Raw genomic sequence first — 16357 nt, forward strand, 5'->3', positions numbered from 1 at the left:
ATATCTGTAAAGCCAGACTATCTAAACTGCATTCGAGTGATATATAATGACAGATGTCACACTGCAGAGGCAGCTCATATGTTCTGGCGCTGCTCTAAACTCGCAGCGCTCTGGGATTCTGTGCTGGGAACCCTGTCTGAGGTGTTTGATATTGATCTACAACCTACAGTGAAGAAAGCCGTCTTTGGGGTCCTAGCTGACGACATATCTCTGACAAATAGCAAAAAGATGTGATTACTTTTGCCTCCCTTACAGACAGGAGAAGGATCCTATTGGAGTGGACATTTTCTCACCCACCTAAAGTGATTTGATGCTCTTCCTTAGGCTGGAACAGATCAAATATTCCTCTAAGGGTTCAGCCAAAAAATCTAACTTAATTTTGGATCTTATGATCTTAACAGTTTAAAACCCTCCCACTAAACTGGCTGTCACACATCTCTTTCCCTAAGAGTTGTGATGGTTATGTCTGTTCCCATGGCCTGAGCCATAACGCAATCAAACAGTATGCAATCCAGAACTTGTTTGTTTATTTGTTCTTGGTTTCTTTCCTCTTTTTTACCCAACGTTCAATATTGTGTTTAAGTGGATTTATTTTCACTTTTATCTGAACCTCAGTGTGAACTGGCCTCTGCATGTGCCGAGGGTCAGGGAATGTCGGCAAGGTGGCTGATTCAACAACCGATGATTCCAGGAACGCCACTGAAGACGTATTCAGGAGTATCAGCAGGATATATCTGTGCAGTGTAAGTTACCATGCTATAATGTAAACAGATTGTTTAACTTGAACTAATTATACATGCAGGTTCGGTTATTGGTGGGAAACTTATTGTGTGGGTTAAAATATTTCTAAAACTTCACAATGTATACGACGTGTTTCCTTTTTGAGCTGATTAGTTTGTGTTGAACCTTCAGTATAAATGTATGAATGATGAGGTGTACCATACTACGACTGTAACTCCATTATTTATAATAATTCATAGTAACACCAGACTTATGTAGACAAGTAGGTTGACGGAATTTCTCATTAAAGCATTATTAAGCATAATTAATTATCTTAAGCATGACTGGTTATGTTTTTGCCTTTGCATTACTGCTTGGCTCCGTTGCCTCAGTGCATGACGAAGGAAAACTACAGTGCCATGACGTACTTACAGACAAATATTTTGTGCTGCTTACCACGTAGAGCTGCTTCCATAGTAGAGCCCATTCCTGTAGTGTTGACGTCACCTCAGTAACAATGGGGTCTTCCAGAGGCACCACAGTCTCATGCGGCCTGTACAAGGGTATGACAGAAAAACGCACACGTTTCATTCACAGTCATGATTTTAATGACTTTTATTAAAGTAAAGCACATTAAATAATCAACACAAAGAGCAACTATGTCCACCACACAACTAGATTTAACAGTAAGCAGTGAACAGACATAGAGAGAGAGAGAGACCCAGTAAACCGTTGACCTTGGTCTATTGTGTTGCCTTACATACAGTTAGGCTTCAACAATGGTGAATTAAAGTGATTTGTGTTTAGGCATGCCAGAGTAACAGACGTGGAACGGCCTGCACACAGCTACAGCTACCCACAATGTAAATCAGTGATCTGTGACAGCAGAGACACAGACAGAGTCCAGCCTGTCTGTTTGGAAAAATGTCATAATTGTGTAATGTGTAATTAATTATCACAAATGTTCACATAGAGTTATCATGTTGGACTGGATGTAACTGGGACATTTGTACACATTCATTAACTCACAAAACATGGTTGTGATTCCACCTGCACCTCATACACACATTTATCAGATCACCCCTCATAACTATCATAACACTGACACTTGCCAAAGAAACAGAGGGTTGATTGTGTTCAATTGACCTCAAGAGGAATACTATATTAGCAGATGGAAAAGGGCTGACTGGGCAGCTAAGTTAACATTTTCTTTCATGGCAGACATTTTGAGTCACTGCAGCAGGAAAAAAAGCACACGTGTAGCTAATGGAAGTGAAACAGTATGCACAGTACCAGCACGGCGGAAAGAAATGCAGCTATTAGTTACACCTGTGTTTGACAAGTCAAACTGTCCTCCACAGGAAAGGTCCATTAACTGCCATTAGTTCAGTTCATGTGATAAATTATTGGCAAATGTATCACATTCCCAGGGTTTTATTCCAGCTAAAAGGTCTTTTTATCAGAAGTGGTCTCCTTTAAAATCCAAATCCTTCACACTGGTCTAGGTAAAAGTTTGAATGCAGGATTTTTACTTGTAACAGAATAAACAGTTACTGATACTTTTACTTAAGTAAAAAAACTAAATACTTATTCCACTGCTGTAATATTCAGACTCATTAATATGCACACACTATTACTATACTTCCAAATGTTAACAGAACATACAGTATGTTGCTTTTACCTCATGATGTGTTTATTGTCTAGAATATCAGAGAAAGAAAAGTGTCTTTTGTGATGTTCATGCAAACACCTATAAACAGAAGGACCCTAACACAACCTCTTCCACACTTACCGTTTCCAAACTGAGTGAACCAGAAAAAGAAAAGGACCTCAGTTCACCTCACTGACTTAAAGAAATCCTTATGCGCTAACTTCTCCCCTTCCTTCCCTCTCTCCCTTATACATAATTTTGAACAAAGGGGAGTTGTTTGCTAAAATGGAAAGCTGAGTCACTGTCTCAGCCCTGGAGTCAGGAATATTAGAGCACCTCTCTCTGTCTCACATGCACTTCTTTATTCTCCCTCTCCTCCCATGCCACCTCTCTTCCCTCCCTGACTCTTGGTTTTTGCTAACGTATTCCTTCCTTTCACTCCCTCTCTCTCTCTCTCCCTCCCTCTCTATGTCTCATAACTGATTAATTAATAAAAGCCGTGTGCTAGATTAGCTGATCTCCCAGCTGAGCCGTAGCTGGCGGGCGCCTGGTGATTTCACCCACATTAGTTACACTTGTATCTCAGACACTTCTCCTCCTCTTCTCCTCTGTTCTACTTTTCACTCAATCTAATCTCCCTCTCTTTTTCCCTCCCTCCTTCTGTTCCTAGTAAAGTTCTCTCTTTATTCTGGCACATTCCCATCATTCCTCTCAGTTTCTTCTCTCTACTTTTTTCCTATCCCAGCTTGTTCCCTTTCATTTTATTCCTTTCTTTCCTCTCCTCTCCTTCATCTACTCTTTTTGCCTCCTCACTTCTTTCTTCCATTTCCTCTTCTGTAGTTTTCTCCCATCTCTCCCTACTCTTGTTTCCTCCTCGTCGTCCCTCTTCTACCCTCTTTATTTATCCCCTCTGCATTCTTATGTCTCAGCTTTCATTCCGCTTCCTCTGTCACCTTACCTGACCTCTCTCTCATCTAGTCTTTCTTTGTTTTATGCGTCCATATTTATTCCAACCATACCCTGATCCTCTCCTCTCTCACCTCTCTCTGAGCATCTCACTGACATTTCTCTTGTCCATCACTCTGAAGCCACTTTTGCTCCATCCTAATATTTTTATCTCGTCCACCCCAACAGTCTCTTCATGTCCATCTGTAATTGTCTATGAATTAAACACACTCACTGTCTCTTTTCAAGAAGATTTTTGGGAACTTTTTTTGTCTTTACTTTATGAAGAAAATAATTAAAGCCCACAGCTGCTTAAACTCTTGGTTGCTTTAAAGGCTATATATACATATGAGATGTAAAACACAAATAGAGCAACAAACAACAATCTTCTGTGTAAAGATATAGTGGAGTCATGGTGTCACATAGCCGCTCTGCTCCGTGTGCAGCTGAGTAGAGCGACTGAAACTGCTGTTTTTCTCATCTACATCAGTGATTTATACATTTATTTCCACCAAATCAGAGTTAGTGATTGAGATGATTTTGGTTAGTTTCCAGTTTTTGTCTATGGCGTCTGGAGGTGAGCCTTTCTATGGCTATTTCTGGTTATACAAAAGGTCTATCTCGATAAGGGGACACAATCTGAGCCTGTAAGTGGCAAAAACAAACTTTTTGGGACCTTACTTATAAATAAATTTTTTTTTGGCCAAAAACCCTTTTTTTGGGGGCCGGGTTGGCCAAACGGGGAAGAGGGGGAAAAAAAATAAAAAGGGCCCCCCGCCGAGGGGGTTTTAAAAAACCCCCCCCCCCCCCCCCCCCCCCCCCCCCCCCCCCCCCCCCCCCCCCCCCCCCCCCCATAAAAAAAAAAAAAAAAAAAAAAAAAAAAAAAAAAAAAAAAAAAAAAAACTTGATAAATATTTTGTGACGAACAAATTAAAAAAAGGGTTTGGTGAGTTTTAATTTTTTTTTTTTCTTTTTTTTTGGACTGACAATCTGAGCTCAAGTGCGACATCAGTGGCTAAAGGGACTTTTTTAACTGACACTGTTACAACAAACGTATGTGATTATGGCCTTTTTTATTTTTGATTATAGATAGACCTTTTCAATTTTTTTTACTTCTACTAGTTCCTAAACTACTAATGAGATGATTCACGCATCATTCTTTCATTTGAACTTCACTTTAAAGTACATGAGTCAAACTGATTCACAAACTAAACTGAATCTAAATGTCGGATCAGTCGGTGTCTGTGGCTGGACTGCGCTCATTAGAGGTCTCAGCATGCCAGCACAAAAAGAGCTCACACATGTTTGCTCTCGTTAGAGAGCATCAAAGATGGAGACACTGAATCTGACATTAGAACAAAGACAACTGTTAAGGGCTGACCTCAGCTATGGAGTTAATCAATCGCACTCTCCAAAAAGGTCTCAACTTTTAAAGGTCCAGTGGGACTCTATTGGCAGAAAGGAAATATAATATTCATATTATGATTTCATTAGTGTATAATCACCTGGAAATTAGAATTGTTGGGTTTTTGTTTATAATGAGCCGTTTTTATCTACAGAGGGTTCACCATGTATAACCTCCCTGTTTCTACAGTAGCCCAGAACGGACAAACCCAACACTGGCTCTTTATGGGGCCTTTCATAAGGAAGGCTGAACTGTAAAAAAAAAAACAAAGCTGAAAGACGCAGCTTAAGTAAGAGAGGCCTGCCTTTTTGAACTTCCACTTCTGTGGACTTTACAGGACATATTCCGTGTAGATAAGCCATGATATGCTGAGTTACAGCTACAACACAGTATTCATGTAACTGCATGTGCATATGAATAGCTTCTTTCAAAAAGGCTCTGTATACGTTAAGGAACAAAGTTATACTTATATAGTCACTACAAAAAGTGACCTTCCTGATTTCCCTCTCACAGTGAATCATTGCTTTTGTTGTATCAGCGGTTGAGGAGACACGAGGGAACAAAAAGAGAGCAAATAAGGAACAAAACTTAAGACCGAGGCAGGATGTAGAGGTTGAAGCATGAAAAAGAAAGAAGAGGACAGTGTGTATAAGAATATAGATGTAGTAGCCAAAAGGGAAATAAGGGAAATATGATCATTGTCATGCCTCAAAGAAATGTACAATATAATGTAAATAATAGGAATGTGAAGTACTAACTGTCCACTCCTATAGCAGTAAGCAGCATGGGGACACTACACTCTGTGTGGACTATAAAAATACAATTCATACATGTCTGTAAATAAGGTGTATGATTCTGTTATCCCTTTGTATTCACTCTCTCTCTCTCTGTGTATGACACAGTGGCACAAACATGGTGTCAGAGATGAGTATCATCAAAGTCCATATGCTGACATCAGGGTCAAATGCAGGACATCGGTCACTTGATCACAATGATCTTGATGTGAGTTGACTGTCACAACACTGCACTGCATAAACAAGTACACACACATACACACTGGGCTCTTACAATTGAACCACTCTTTTAAAGAAAGCAATCAGTTTCATGTTTTCGTGTTTTAATTCTTCTTTTTAATCTATATAATGCTCACTGTCAGCAACATCAATAACAAACATCTACATCGTTTGGGCGACAGATACTGTTGGTGCTGGAGCAAAAGGCTGATGAGATTTTGGTGGTGATCAATACCTGATATTAGTCAATAGATATATATTATATATAATATTAGTATATAATTTGATATTTATTTTATTATTTTATTCCATATTTGTGTAACAGTAACAGACTTGATTCCAGTGATTCTAAAACATAATTCACAACAATACTTCCAATAAATGAGGATCATAGTGTCCCCATCCTCATCAGTATGATGAAGATCTATCAGTGGCATGTTTTTCATATTTAGAAAACTATAACATTTGTTTAACGTTAGGGACGGATCAGTTTCTGGTGTTTGAACCATCGTTGAAAGACTTTTTACATCTAACCATCCACATAAACCTCCTGCCAAAGACTTTTCAATCACTTCTTGTCATCGTGAAATAAACATTATTAATTTGAAACAATCAATGTTGTAATTTTCTATGATGGACAGTCTCACTTCAGGGCATGGCAAACCAAACCACAGGGGGAGCAGAAGAAGAAAAAGTCTTCCTATCTCTTAGGAATATCTTTCAATTTGCCAGTGCGTAACCACACCTTATGTGCACCTGCATCAAAATAAGACCCCAGGAGTCCAACTGAAATGGCGAAGTAAAACTAATGAAGCTTCTAATCTTTCCTCAGGGAACACTGGACTTACAGGAAGATGTTTGTTTAGGCTGCCAGAGATATTTAATGTGCGTAAATCTGAGTTTCCATTTCCTGTTCTCATACCTGCATGTGTGTGTTTGAAAATGCCTTTCATACAAATGTGTTTGTACAACATGTAACTGCATCTTTGAGTCCGTGTGTCTTACTGCCTGCATGAATGCAGCATGTCTGTGTGTGTGTCTGTGTGTTCACAGGTTTATTTGTCTCTCCGGGTGTGATCCTGAAGTGCGGGGGTGCAGCTTTCTGATATTTATAAATGTCAGCTCTGAGAGTATTTATCCTGCAGAGAAGCAGACAGCTGGCAAAGCATTCTTCACAACATCCTGACAACTTGACGCAGCGTTGCAACTGGAAGCTGCTGCACATCGTTGTGTTAACTCAGCGTTGCTGGCTGGGCCGACTCAACAAGATCAATTTAAAATCAATAAAACATGTTTCGTACATGTTGCACTTACAAATATAGATATCCATATGTCACTGTGACAACTTAAACAAATGAGGGTCTGTATCTCATGCCAGAGTACTGTTACCTTTAGTGTTTCTCAATATTTAAAGGACCAGTGTGTAGGATTTAATGGCATCTAGTGGTAAAGTTGCAGATTGCAACCAACTAATTAACCGCTCACCTTCCAAGTGTGGAGGAGAAACTACAGAAACTTGCAAAAAACACAAAAGGCCCTATCTAGAGCCGTGTTTGGTTTGTTCCATCTGGGCTACTGTAGAAATATGGCGGTTCAACTACCTGGACAGGTTTAGGAAAAAGGTCATTATACCAGACGTACCTTACAGGAATAAAACGCAACTTAAGTTCATTACTTAAAAGAAATTATTCACTTTTGAAGTGATTTACTTTATTATTTACTTTTATTTACACGGGACACAAACAGCGGTCTCCTGGGTTCAAGCCCTGTGTTGGTTTGAGCCATCCACCACCTCCATATGCAGACTTTCTTGGATTCCTACAGTGTCATATTTTTAACTGGAGGGTCACTGACCAAGCAGCAGTATTTGACAAATTCAGAAGGAAACCGTGTTGATCTTCCACTGCATGGTTGTTAAAAAGAATTATACTAAAGCCTGTAAATGAATGTGGATCCCTTATTTATGAAATAATCTACTTTGATTCAGTGATGACTGCTGCAGCCTCATATTTATAGTTCGAGTTGGGAACCAAAGATAAAACAGTGTGCTGTCTCTCTCTCTCACACACACGCACAAGCACACACCCTCTCTCTCAACACACCCACACACACACATATATGCTGCTTTCAGACCCACTTGGTCAATAGTCCATAACTATATTTGTCATCGTGCACCAGCCGCCTAGAGTCAGTAAAACACACTCCGACTCGCTGCACTCAAAACTCTCTTTCTTTGCCCCGGAGGTCTACTTGAAACAGTAAAGGATTCACTAATTCCAATTAATTTACTCTCCCTGCCTTTAATTAAAAAACTCTTATGCAAATCGAGACACGCTCTGTAACTCTGATTAATCTGAAGTTTAAAAAAAAGCTTTTCCAATCATTATGCAAATGTATTAAAATATGTACTCTTGAACTTGGAAGGGAATCAGAAACGAGGAGGTTCATACCTTATTTAGAGAGAATGGGTCTCAAAACAAGTGATCCCAACAGAGAACGAGATTTCATCAAATTACCCCTTAAATGGCGTCAGCTCCAAAAAGAAGAAGAAAAAGCCTCCGAGCACTGTGGAAAATACTCAACTGTGGCATCATCCCAGAGAGACGAGAGCGACTTCAGAGTGTCTTAGACGATCAGATCAGTGTTGCAATGACAAAAAGATGCTGACATTCACAAGCTATCGCTATTAAAAAATAGACTGTTCACAGAGTGTACCCTGCTGCTTTTACTGTCCGAGGCACTTAGTTCTTTTTCACTGCTTGACATCAGAGTACACTTGAGAAAAATTACCAAAAAGAAGTTGTGTTGTGTTTGTGTTTGGGGGCTGCCGAGGCCCAAGAGGTGAACATTGATTTGTCTTCTTTCAGTTTCTAAGTCAAGGCAAAAGGAAGGAAGGAACTGAGTGATAACCTGATAAAAGGATCAAGCTGAAGGGGCTCATTCATCTTCAAATTCAGGACTTGCAGTCAAGTAATACCTCTGTGTGGAAAACACAGTCACAGTAAACAGCTATGTCACTTATTTTTCAGCTCAACAATGGTAGCTGTTATATTTTATCATAGTTAACTGTGTCAGTAGCATGTCACCTATCATATTGTCCATCAAAGTTTGGTTAAATGGCATTCAGCTTTATTTCTAAGACATTCTTATGGGAATATCTTTCTGAATATGATATGACGTCTGAACAAGCTGAGACTATTAAAGGGATCTAAAAGCATTTTGTGCTGTTTGCACCCTAAACGTGGAGCAGCTGCAGATCATTTGCATTTGATCTGCAACAGATTGTATCCACACCGCTAATTTATTCACACTTACATTACATTCTGCTTGGATTGATGTCCCTCTTTCACCAACTTCTCTCATACTTAACTGATTAAATATATAGCATCAGGTCTTTTCTTTCTCTTTCTATCTTATAACTTGTGGCTGCTCAGCTACAGTTACTTCATCTTGATTTAAATTTTGGTGCTATTGACATCTGTGTAATACAAAGGACATAAACGGATATTAAGAAAGGAGAAGGGGTGAAAACAGGCAAAAGGTCCAAATTTAAAGTCCCCCTCAGTCAAAAATGTGTTTATTTTCTTGTTCCTACTGTTGGATGTTTGATTTCACTGTGCACAATGATGTATGTGCAGCATTTGACACTGGCAATCCTGCTCCAGTATGCAATTTATATAAGTCTGATGTAAAAACCTGAAGCTACCAGTGCACAGACACTGAGAATGGACTTTACAGTGAAGTAGGAGGCATCTTGTGTCCAGCAGGAAAATTTTAAAAACGGACACAATTTGCATATTTATAGTTTCTGGAATGTTTAATGGGGTAGAAGGAGTAGATGACATTTGAAGGATTTTAATGAGGAAATTATACTTTTTTTGGTGGAAAAAACATATCAGACACACATTATTGTTCCAAGCAGACTATTTTTTATATATGTCTGGAGGGGATCTTTGAATTGTGCTCAGTATAGTCTTTAAAGGTTGGTAAACTTACCCTCGGTTGGTGACAATGGCTTTCTTCAAGTGAATGTAGCTGGCTGGGAAAACTCCCTGGAGAGACAGAGACAGAAAAAAGGTTAAGATAGACGATTAAAATGGCTATACTAATCTATGGCTATACTAATGAGGAGACACTGTATGTAGCCACGTGCACCACAAGCAAATTAAAATAAGGCAGCCGGAGTGCTCATCCTTTCTTCTTACAGCACAACATCATTAAAAGGAGTTATATAACATTTCCACCTCAGTTGATTGTTGTTCGAAGAGTCTCAGTTTATTCACACATGTACACAAAATGCCATGTTAACATTGTATTCGTATTATATGCTTTCTAACACTGAAACCTACAACACTGCTGACTGGTCATTAAATTCGGTGTTGATCTCAGAGGAGTATGCACTGTATATTAGAAAGAGTGTGAGCTTTCTGCCTTTTCTCCTGATGCTAGTACAACACGGACCTGCATAAGTGGCAGAAAACGGATGGATGGATTCTTACCCCCTCTTTCCACCTATACTTAGCAACTTGGTGGTAAAGAGCAAGTTACCAAATTCATAAGGATTCACCCTCTAGGAACATGAATGTCTGTACACAATGTCGTGGCAATCCATCCAACATTCAAAAGTGGACGACTGACTGACTGAACAACCTCACCTTCCTTAGAGCCTTTCCACTAGAATGGCTAAACGGGTTAGTAAAGCTTATTTTACGAATATTTAATGTAATGTAAAGCAACCCTCCACTACTCCCCAACCGGTAACACAGACAGACAGAACAAGCTAAAGACATGCAGAGTGAAGGCCTGTTCAGCACTTGCTACAAAGTCTTTCAGAGGTGCACTGTTCAATAATTCATGTAAAAGGTACTATGAATGTTATAATGGAAGCTGCTAGCATGCTAGGCGGGTTGCTTCATTTGTTTTAATATGACTGCAGCGTTTAATATAAACTCTCACGCTGCAGATGCAGTAAATACACAGAATCACAACACAGATGTTGGTGCCTCGTTTCAGTGCCAGAGCTGTCTCCTGAAATAGTTGCTCTCTGGTGCAGATACTGCAGGCAACAGTAAACATTACGTCACCCTGGTTGCTCACCTACTACCACCAGAGCCCACCAACAGAGCTGCTGTCCCATGAGTTTGTTTCCAGCCTGTGGTCCTTTGCTGCCTGTCATCCCCCCCTCCTCTCCATTTTTTGTCTATCTTGACCGGCTCTATCAAATAAAGGTAAAAAGCCCCCCAAAAAACATAATGGCAACACTCTGGCAGCAGGTAGCCTTCTCCTAGTTAGTAGTTACCTTAAAACTGTTAAAATACAGAGCTAAAGTGGAGGGTGCGAGATGCACCATGCTCCACTGCCTGTGTGACCCTGTGTCAAACACATCAGCCTGCAGTGTGGCGATGGCGAGCATAGATATAGAACAAAAAACATATAGAGCTTATTGTCACATAAACAATCATACGCAGTACAAAATATAGTGAAATGTGTCCTCCGCATTTCATCCTAAGTACTAGGCTCAGTGGGTAGACACTGTACAACGCCACAGGGACCAACTTCAGATCTGAGTCTGCGCCTTGGTCAAGGGCACTGACCAGAGGAATTACCCTGAACATAAATAACTACCTAACTATAAATAGTAGTTGCAACGTGTTCTCTAACGTGTCATTTGGAGACCACTGATGATGACAACAGAAATATTACAGCTAAATATTTCTGCCAAAGAATTACTGAAGTTTGAAGCTGGAGTTCAGCACCAATTCAATATGTACTTTTCTGTATTGTAACTGTTATTGAGTGTTAAATCATTGTAGTTGGATTAAGTATTCTGTCTGTGTTTTTTATGTATTCATATTTATACTTTGAACCGTTAACAGTTGTTATGTTGCAAGAGATGTAGTACTTTGTGTGCAAACTTAACTATAATGACACACTCATTTATGTTTGTGTTACCACTCATTTCATGATGTTTCATTTACAATATTCCCCCCTCACTTAATGAGCACCAGTCGTTGCCACAGACAGTCACTGTGCAGAGCTTATACTGCTGAACAATTGTCCCTCTCAGGTGCACTAATTCTCAATTTATCATGAAGAATCTTTGGTTTGCTCAGCTTCGCTACTTTCAGACTAGTTTTAATTGTCTACTGAATTAAGCTAAACAGATGTAAGGCGCCGTTCTCACCCCAGGTCTCTGAAAAGTCAATCAGTGGCTCTGCAGCATGTGTGGACCCATTGACACCTTGTAGTTCCGTGCTGCCTTTACTAAGTGTAAAAGTGAGCCACACTTTTTGCGGAGCTCGATATCTCTATCAGGAATGAAACTATTTGCTCGACACTACTGTAGGTTCTCCTACTGTATCTTTACACACTGTAACACACTACACACAGTATTCTTACTCAAATGTGGAAGTAATTAGGGATTTTGTGTCATAAAGTCTTTGTGTTTCAAGTGACTGGGGAAATATTTTATGGAAATTATGAGTGTAGAAGAAGAAAATGTTGAATTAACAAAGTGTAGCTGGCACTGCAGCAGTCTACTGAGACAAACCTGCACACTGGAGGGATTTCATTCATATTCTACTACATGTTTCAGTGAGGAGACGAAGAGCAGAGGCAGAGGGAATCTATTTTAGGTTGGACGTGTGTGCATTTCTGTGTGTGTCTGTATGTGTGTGTGCGTCTCTCTACTGGTGCTTGGTTGTTTTTTCATGTCTGAAAATATTCTTGTGTACACTGCTGTACGTGTGTGTATGCGTTAGGATCCTATTTGTGCTCCCTCAGTTGCAGAAAATGTACATACAGTATTAACTTAAGTGCCAGCACGTCTGTCTGTGTGTGTGTGTGTGTGTGTGTGGTGTGTTTGTGTGTGTGTGTTAGTGAAGATATATGTCCTATCTGTGCTCTGGAAGCGCAGCCTCCGGCGGTTAGGAGTGAAAGTCCCCTTGTGCCATCATGCATAATAACCCTGCTGTCTTTTTGGCAACATTTCAGCTGCTTCTCCTGTCGAGATGTATTCTGCTGCGCCTGTCAAAAGACCTTTTAGGGTCAAACATCACATAATAAAACACAGGGGAGCACCTTCCTCTGCTATTCAAGTGTGAATGTATTTTTGGAAGAGACAAAGAGGGTGTCGGAGAGAGAGAGCGTCTGAGGGAGACCTATAAAGACAGGAAGAAATGAGAACAATAGTGCTAAGGAGAAATAGAGTAAGTGTGGTTAGCCATGCATTTGACAGGAGTGGTTCAAGAGGTGCTGACCCTTCCTCCAGGGAGCTCGCTCAATTATCTGTCTGCCCAAAGCCACAAACACACAGTTTGGTTAAAACTCTTCACTACCTTTCAGAGGCAAATATTATAAATATTATACGTTTACGTGGTGCTTGGAGCCATGCTATCATGTTCACAATCACAATACAACCACAATGAGGTTTTATGTTTAGTGTTTACCATGTTAACACTAGTTTAGTAACCTTAGTTTGTTGTCATGCTAACATTTCCCAGCACTCCCACTAAACACAAAGTAGGCTGATGGGAATTCATTAGTATTGAAAGTATTTGTTTATCACTTTACCTTGATTATTGACTAAATCTAAGAGGTCCAGTCATATCAATCCAATTTTAGCATCACTGCTCTGGGTGCCCATTAAGCACTTAATACATTAAAAAATAATAATAATTACCTACAGGGCCTTCCATGGTCTGGCTCCAGACTATATAAAACACACCATACAACCTGACCAGTCCCCTAAGATCAGCTGGTCAGTACCTTTTAGCTGTTCCACTGAGCAGACTGAAAACAGTTACAACTCCTCGCCTTCCCCTCAGTGTGACATTGTCAGACTCCACTGCAGCTGCCTCCTGAAGACCCACCATTACAACATGGTCTACACTTAACAATGTTTTATTTGTGCTTATTTTAGTATCATCTGTCTACTTCTTCTTTTATATTCATATTTTTATATTTCATATGTTTGGATGTTTTCTTCTCCATATCTTTTAATTTGGAAAACACTTTGTGCTAAACATAGAAAAATGCTTCATAAATAGCGTTATTACTATTATTTGGGAGCATGGTGGCTCAGCTGTCAGCGCTGTTGTCACAGCAAGAAGATCCTGCGTTGGATTTCCGAGCTGGGGCCTTTCTGTGTGGACCTGCATGTTCTCCCAGTGTTTGCTCCTCTGGCTGCTCTGGTTTACCCCCACACACCATAAAAATGTGTATATTAGGTTAATTTCTACAGTCAGTGCCCGTGACCAAGGCACGGGCTGTATCTGTAATAGGTCCCTGGATGCTGTACAGTGGCTGCTCACTGCTCCTAGTACTTATTATGGGTTAAATGCAAAGGACAACTTTCACTATATGTTGTACTGTGTGTGATTGTATATGTAGTTTCCTCCTCTGGAGACCACAGATGTCATTTTAAGTACATAACTTTTAGAAATACGTGTGTGTGAGCCCAGAAACACAGAAGAACCCCGACTAAACTCAGCTGTACAACAATTGACAGAGCTGAACTGTGTCTGCCCCATTTTGATTTCAAGCTCATGTAATAGAACAATGTTGCTATGATAATGGAGACATCAGATGTAGACCAGGTAGTATAAAGACACACACACACACACACACACACACAGTACATCTTGTTCCTGTCTCTGCCTGGTTAGCTGTGACAACGGATGGTTGTTAACAGGTCAGTGCATTCAGAACCCCTCAGGCTCCTCTCTGATGCTACCTGGCTCAACGTGTGTGTGTGTGTGTGTGTGTGTGTGTGTGTGTGATGGGCAGGAGGTCATCAGAGTGTGATTCCTAATTTAGCTGATGGTATTGGAGCACCGGTTCACTTAAAAAGGTCATCTTGTTGCAGAATAAAATAGAAAAAAGGGAGGCAGAGACAAGGAGAGATAAAAATAAACAAACTGTATAGACAGACAAAGACAGAGACAGAGACGGAAGCATAATAAAAGATACAGCAGCACAAGAATGAGTGAACGAGAGAGGAACGGGGAGGAATAAGACTGCAGTAAAAATGTCATCCACCCACAAATAATACAATCCCCCTCTGGACCAGTCAGCTGAAAGTACTGTGTCACCTTGTTCTGACCTGTGTTTTAAGTGTCTTCCAGGGGCCAATCATTGAGAGACATCTGAGATATGACCTCTCTCAACAAACAGTCAAAGAAAATGAGGGAAACAGAAAAAATGTGTTTATTAGACACACACAGATATAAACTGGGGCAGAGAGATGATTATATTACAGACACACACTTCTTCTACCCTATAACTCCTAACAGATGTTTACTGTTTGTCAAAGGCACATAACAGCCAATTGTTTGTTTCCCATAATTGTCCAGGAGACAAATCCAAGCAAATCCAAATAATGGTTTATTATCCACCTAAATACCCAGAACACCGCTGAGTCTGATATGCTCTATTGTCCTGTCTATGTGTGGGTGTGATTGTGTGTAAATGTGCATCTGTTTATGCAAATAATGGTGGCTTACAGTATATTCCCATTTATAAATTTATATACTGTATCATACAATGTGCAACTGTGTAAAGAGATGCTTGAGGCGCTCGTTTCCAGGATTTCTAGGATTCAGACGTTCCCTGTGAAAAATAACACAAATCTGACTAATTTAATTTCTTGGATTGCTACTTATATCAGCTCAGCTTTGCTTAGGTCTCTCCACCTCACTGATCATTTGAATTAGGGACGTTAAAATCTCCAGTGAGGACTCATAATAAAGCACATCAGCATGGTTTGTCACAATATACCTCTGTCTTTCCTCTCAGGCCACATTTCCACTTCTCTCCTGCTCCACAGACCTTTCAAACAGACTTTCTCTCTTTTCCTCGTCCACACACCTGTTCAATCCTCTCATCAGTCCTGCAGTCACCTGTCCTACTCCACCCACTCCTCATTCCATCATCAGTTACTCACCATACCGCTCTACTTCCTTTGCTCCCTTGCCAGATTAAGTTGTTACCATAAGCATCACGTATTTACTTTCTAGTTTTCTATCTGTATTCTCCTGATCTGTTGTACTGGACACCTGTTACCTGCCTGTCCCCTTGGATTTGTTTTGCTGTGTTGGACTGGCTTCCTGGTTTTGACCCTTGCTACTCATTAAGCCTGTTAATCCTTTGTTTTAATCATTAAATCATTAAACTGCATCCACTCTGCATCTGTCGTCCGCATTTGGGTCCTATCCACTGTAGTCCTGTTCCCCTGCATATCAGTCGTGTCATTATTTAAGTAAAAAATCAAAACTCTGTGAGTATCTGGGTTGAAACAAAATACATTTTCAGGTGTCCAGTAAGTTGTTTGGTGTCAACAGAGTGTATCTTAAAAACACTTTGTATGTTTAAATAAGGCATTGAACAAGAAAAACAAGTTTGGATTTTTTACGTAGTATAGTACGTAGGGATGTGCAACTCCATCCCTGAGGCTGATACACATCTTGGTGCATTGCCAATGATCAGATAAATTCAAGATAAATTAAGCAACTACCAATGAAATACAGTTGATTCAACACAACATAACACTATGTGATGGAAAGGAATATGACGCTATGCAAATTCAATATGGTGCAGATCATTTTATTTTGTTTCTTTGGTTCT

General features: G+C 40.0%; 1 protein-coding gene across 9 annotated transcripts in view; it reads right to left on the reverse strand.

Moving 5' to 3' along the window:
• The window catches only part of LOC127371735 (dedicator of cytokinesis protein 3-like), a 195470-nt gene that overhangs the window by 86292 nt on the left and 92821 nt on the right, over positions 1-16357 (reverse strand). For all 9 annotated transcript variants that reach the window (XM_051414720.1, XM_051414717.1, XM_051414727.1 and 6 more), the window contains exons 4-5: positions 9731-9786; positions 1177-1273 (exon numbers count right to left, since the gene is read on the reverse strand). In XM_051414720.1, the coding sequence (XP_051270680.1) occupies positions 1177-1273; positions 9731-9786 (153 nt within the window). The remainder of the gene's footprint in view (positions 1-1176; positions 1274-9730; positions 9787-16357) is intronic.

The sequence above is a fragment of the Dicentrarchus labrax genome, unplaced genomic scaffold (assembly GCF_905237075.1).
Source record: "Dicentrarchus labrax unplaced genomic scaffold, dlabrax2021, whole genome shotgun sequence".
In the NCBI taxonomy this organism is placed as follows: Eukaryota; Metazoa; Chordata; class Actinopteri; family Moronidae; genus Dicentrarchus; species Dicentrarchus labrax.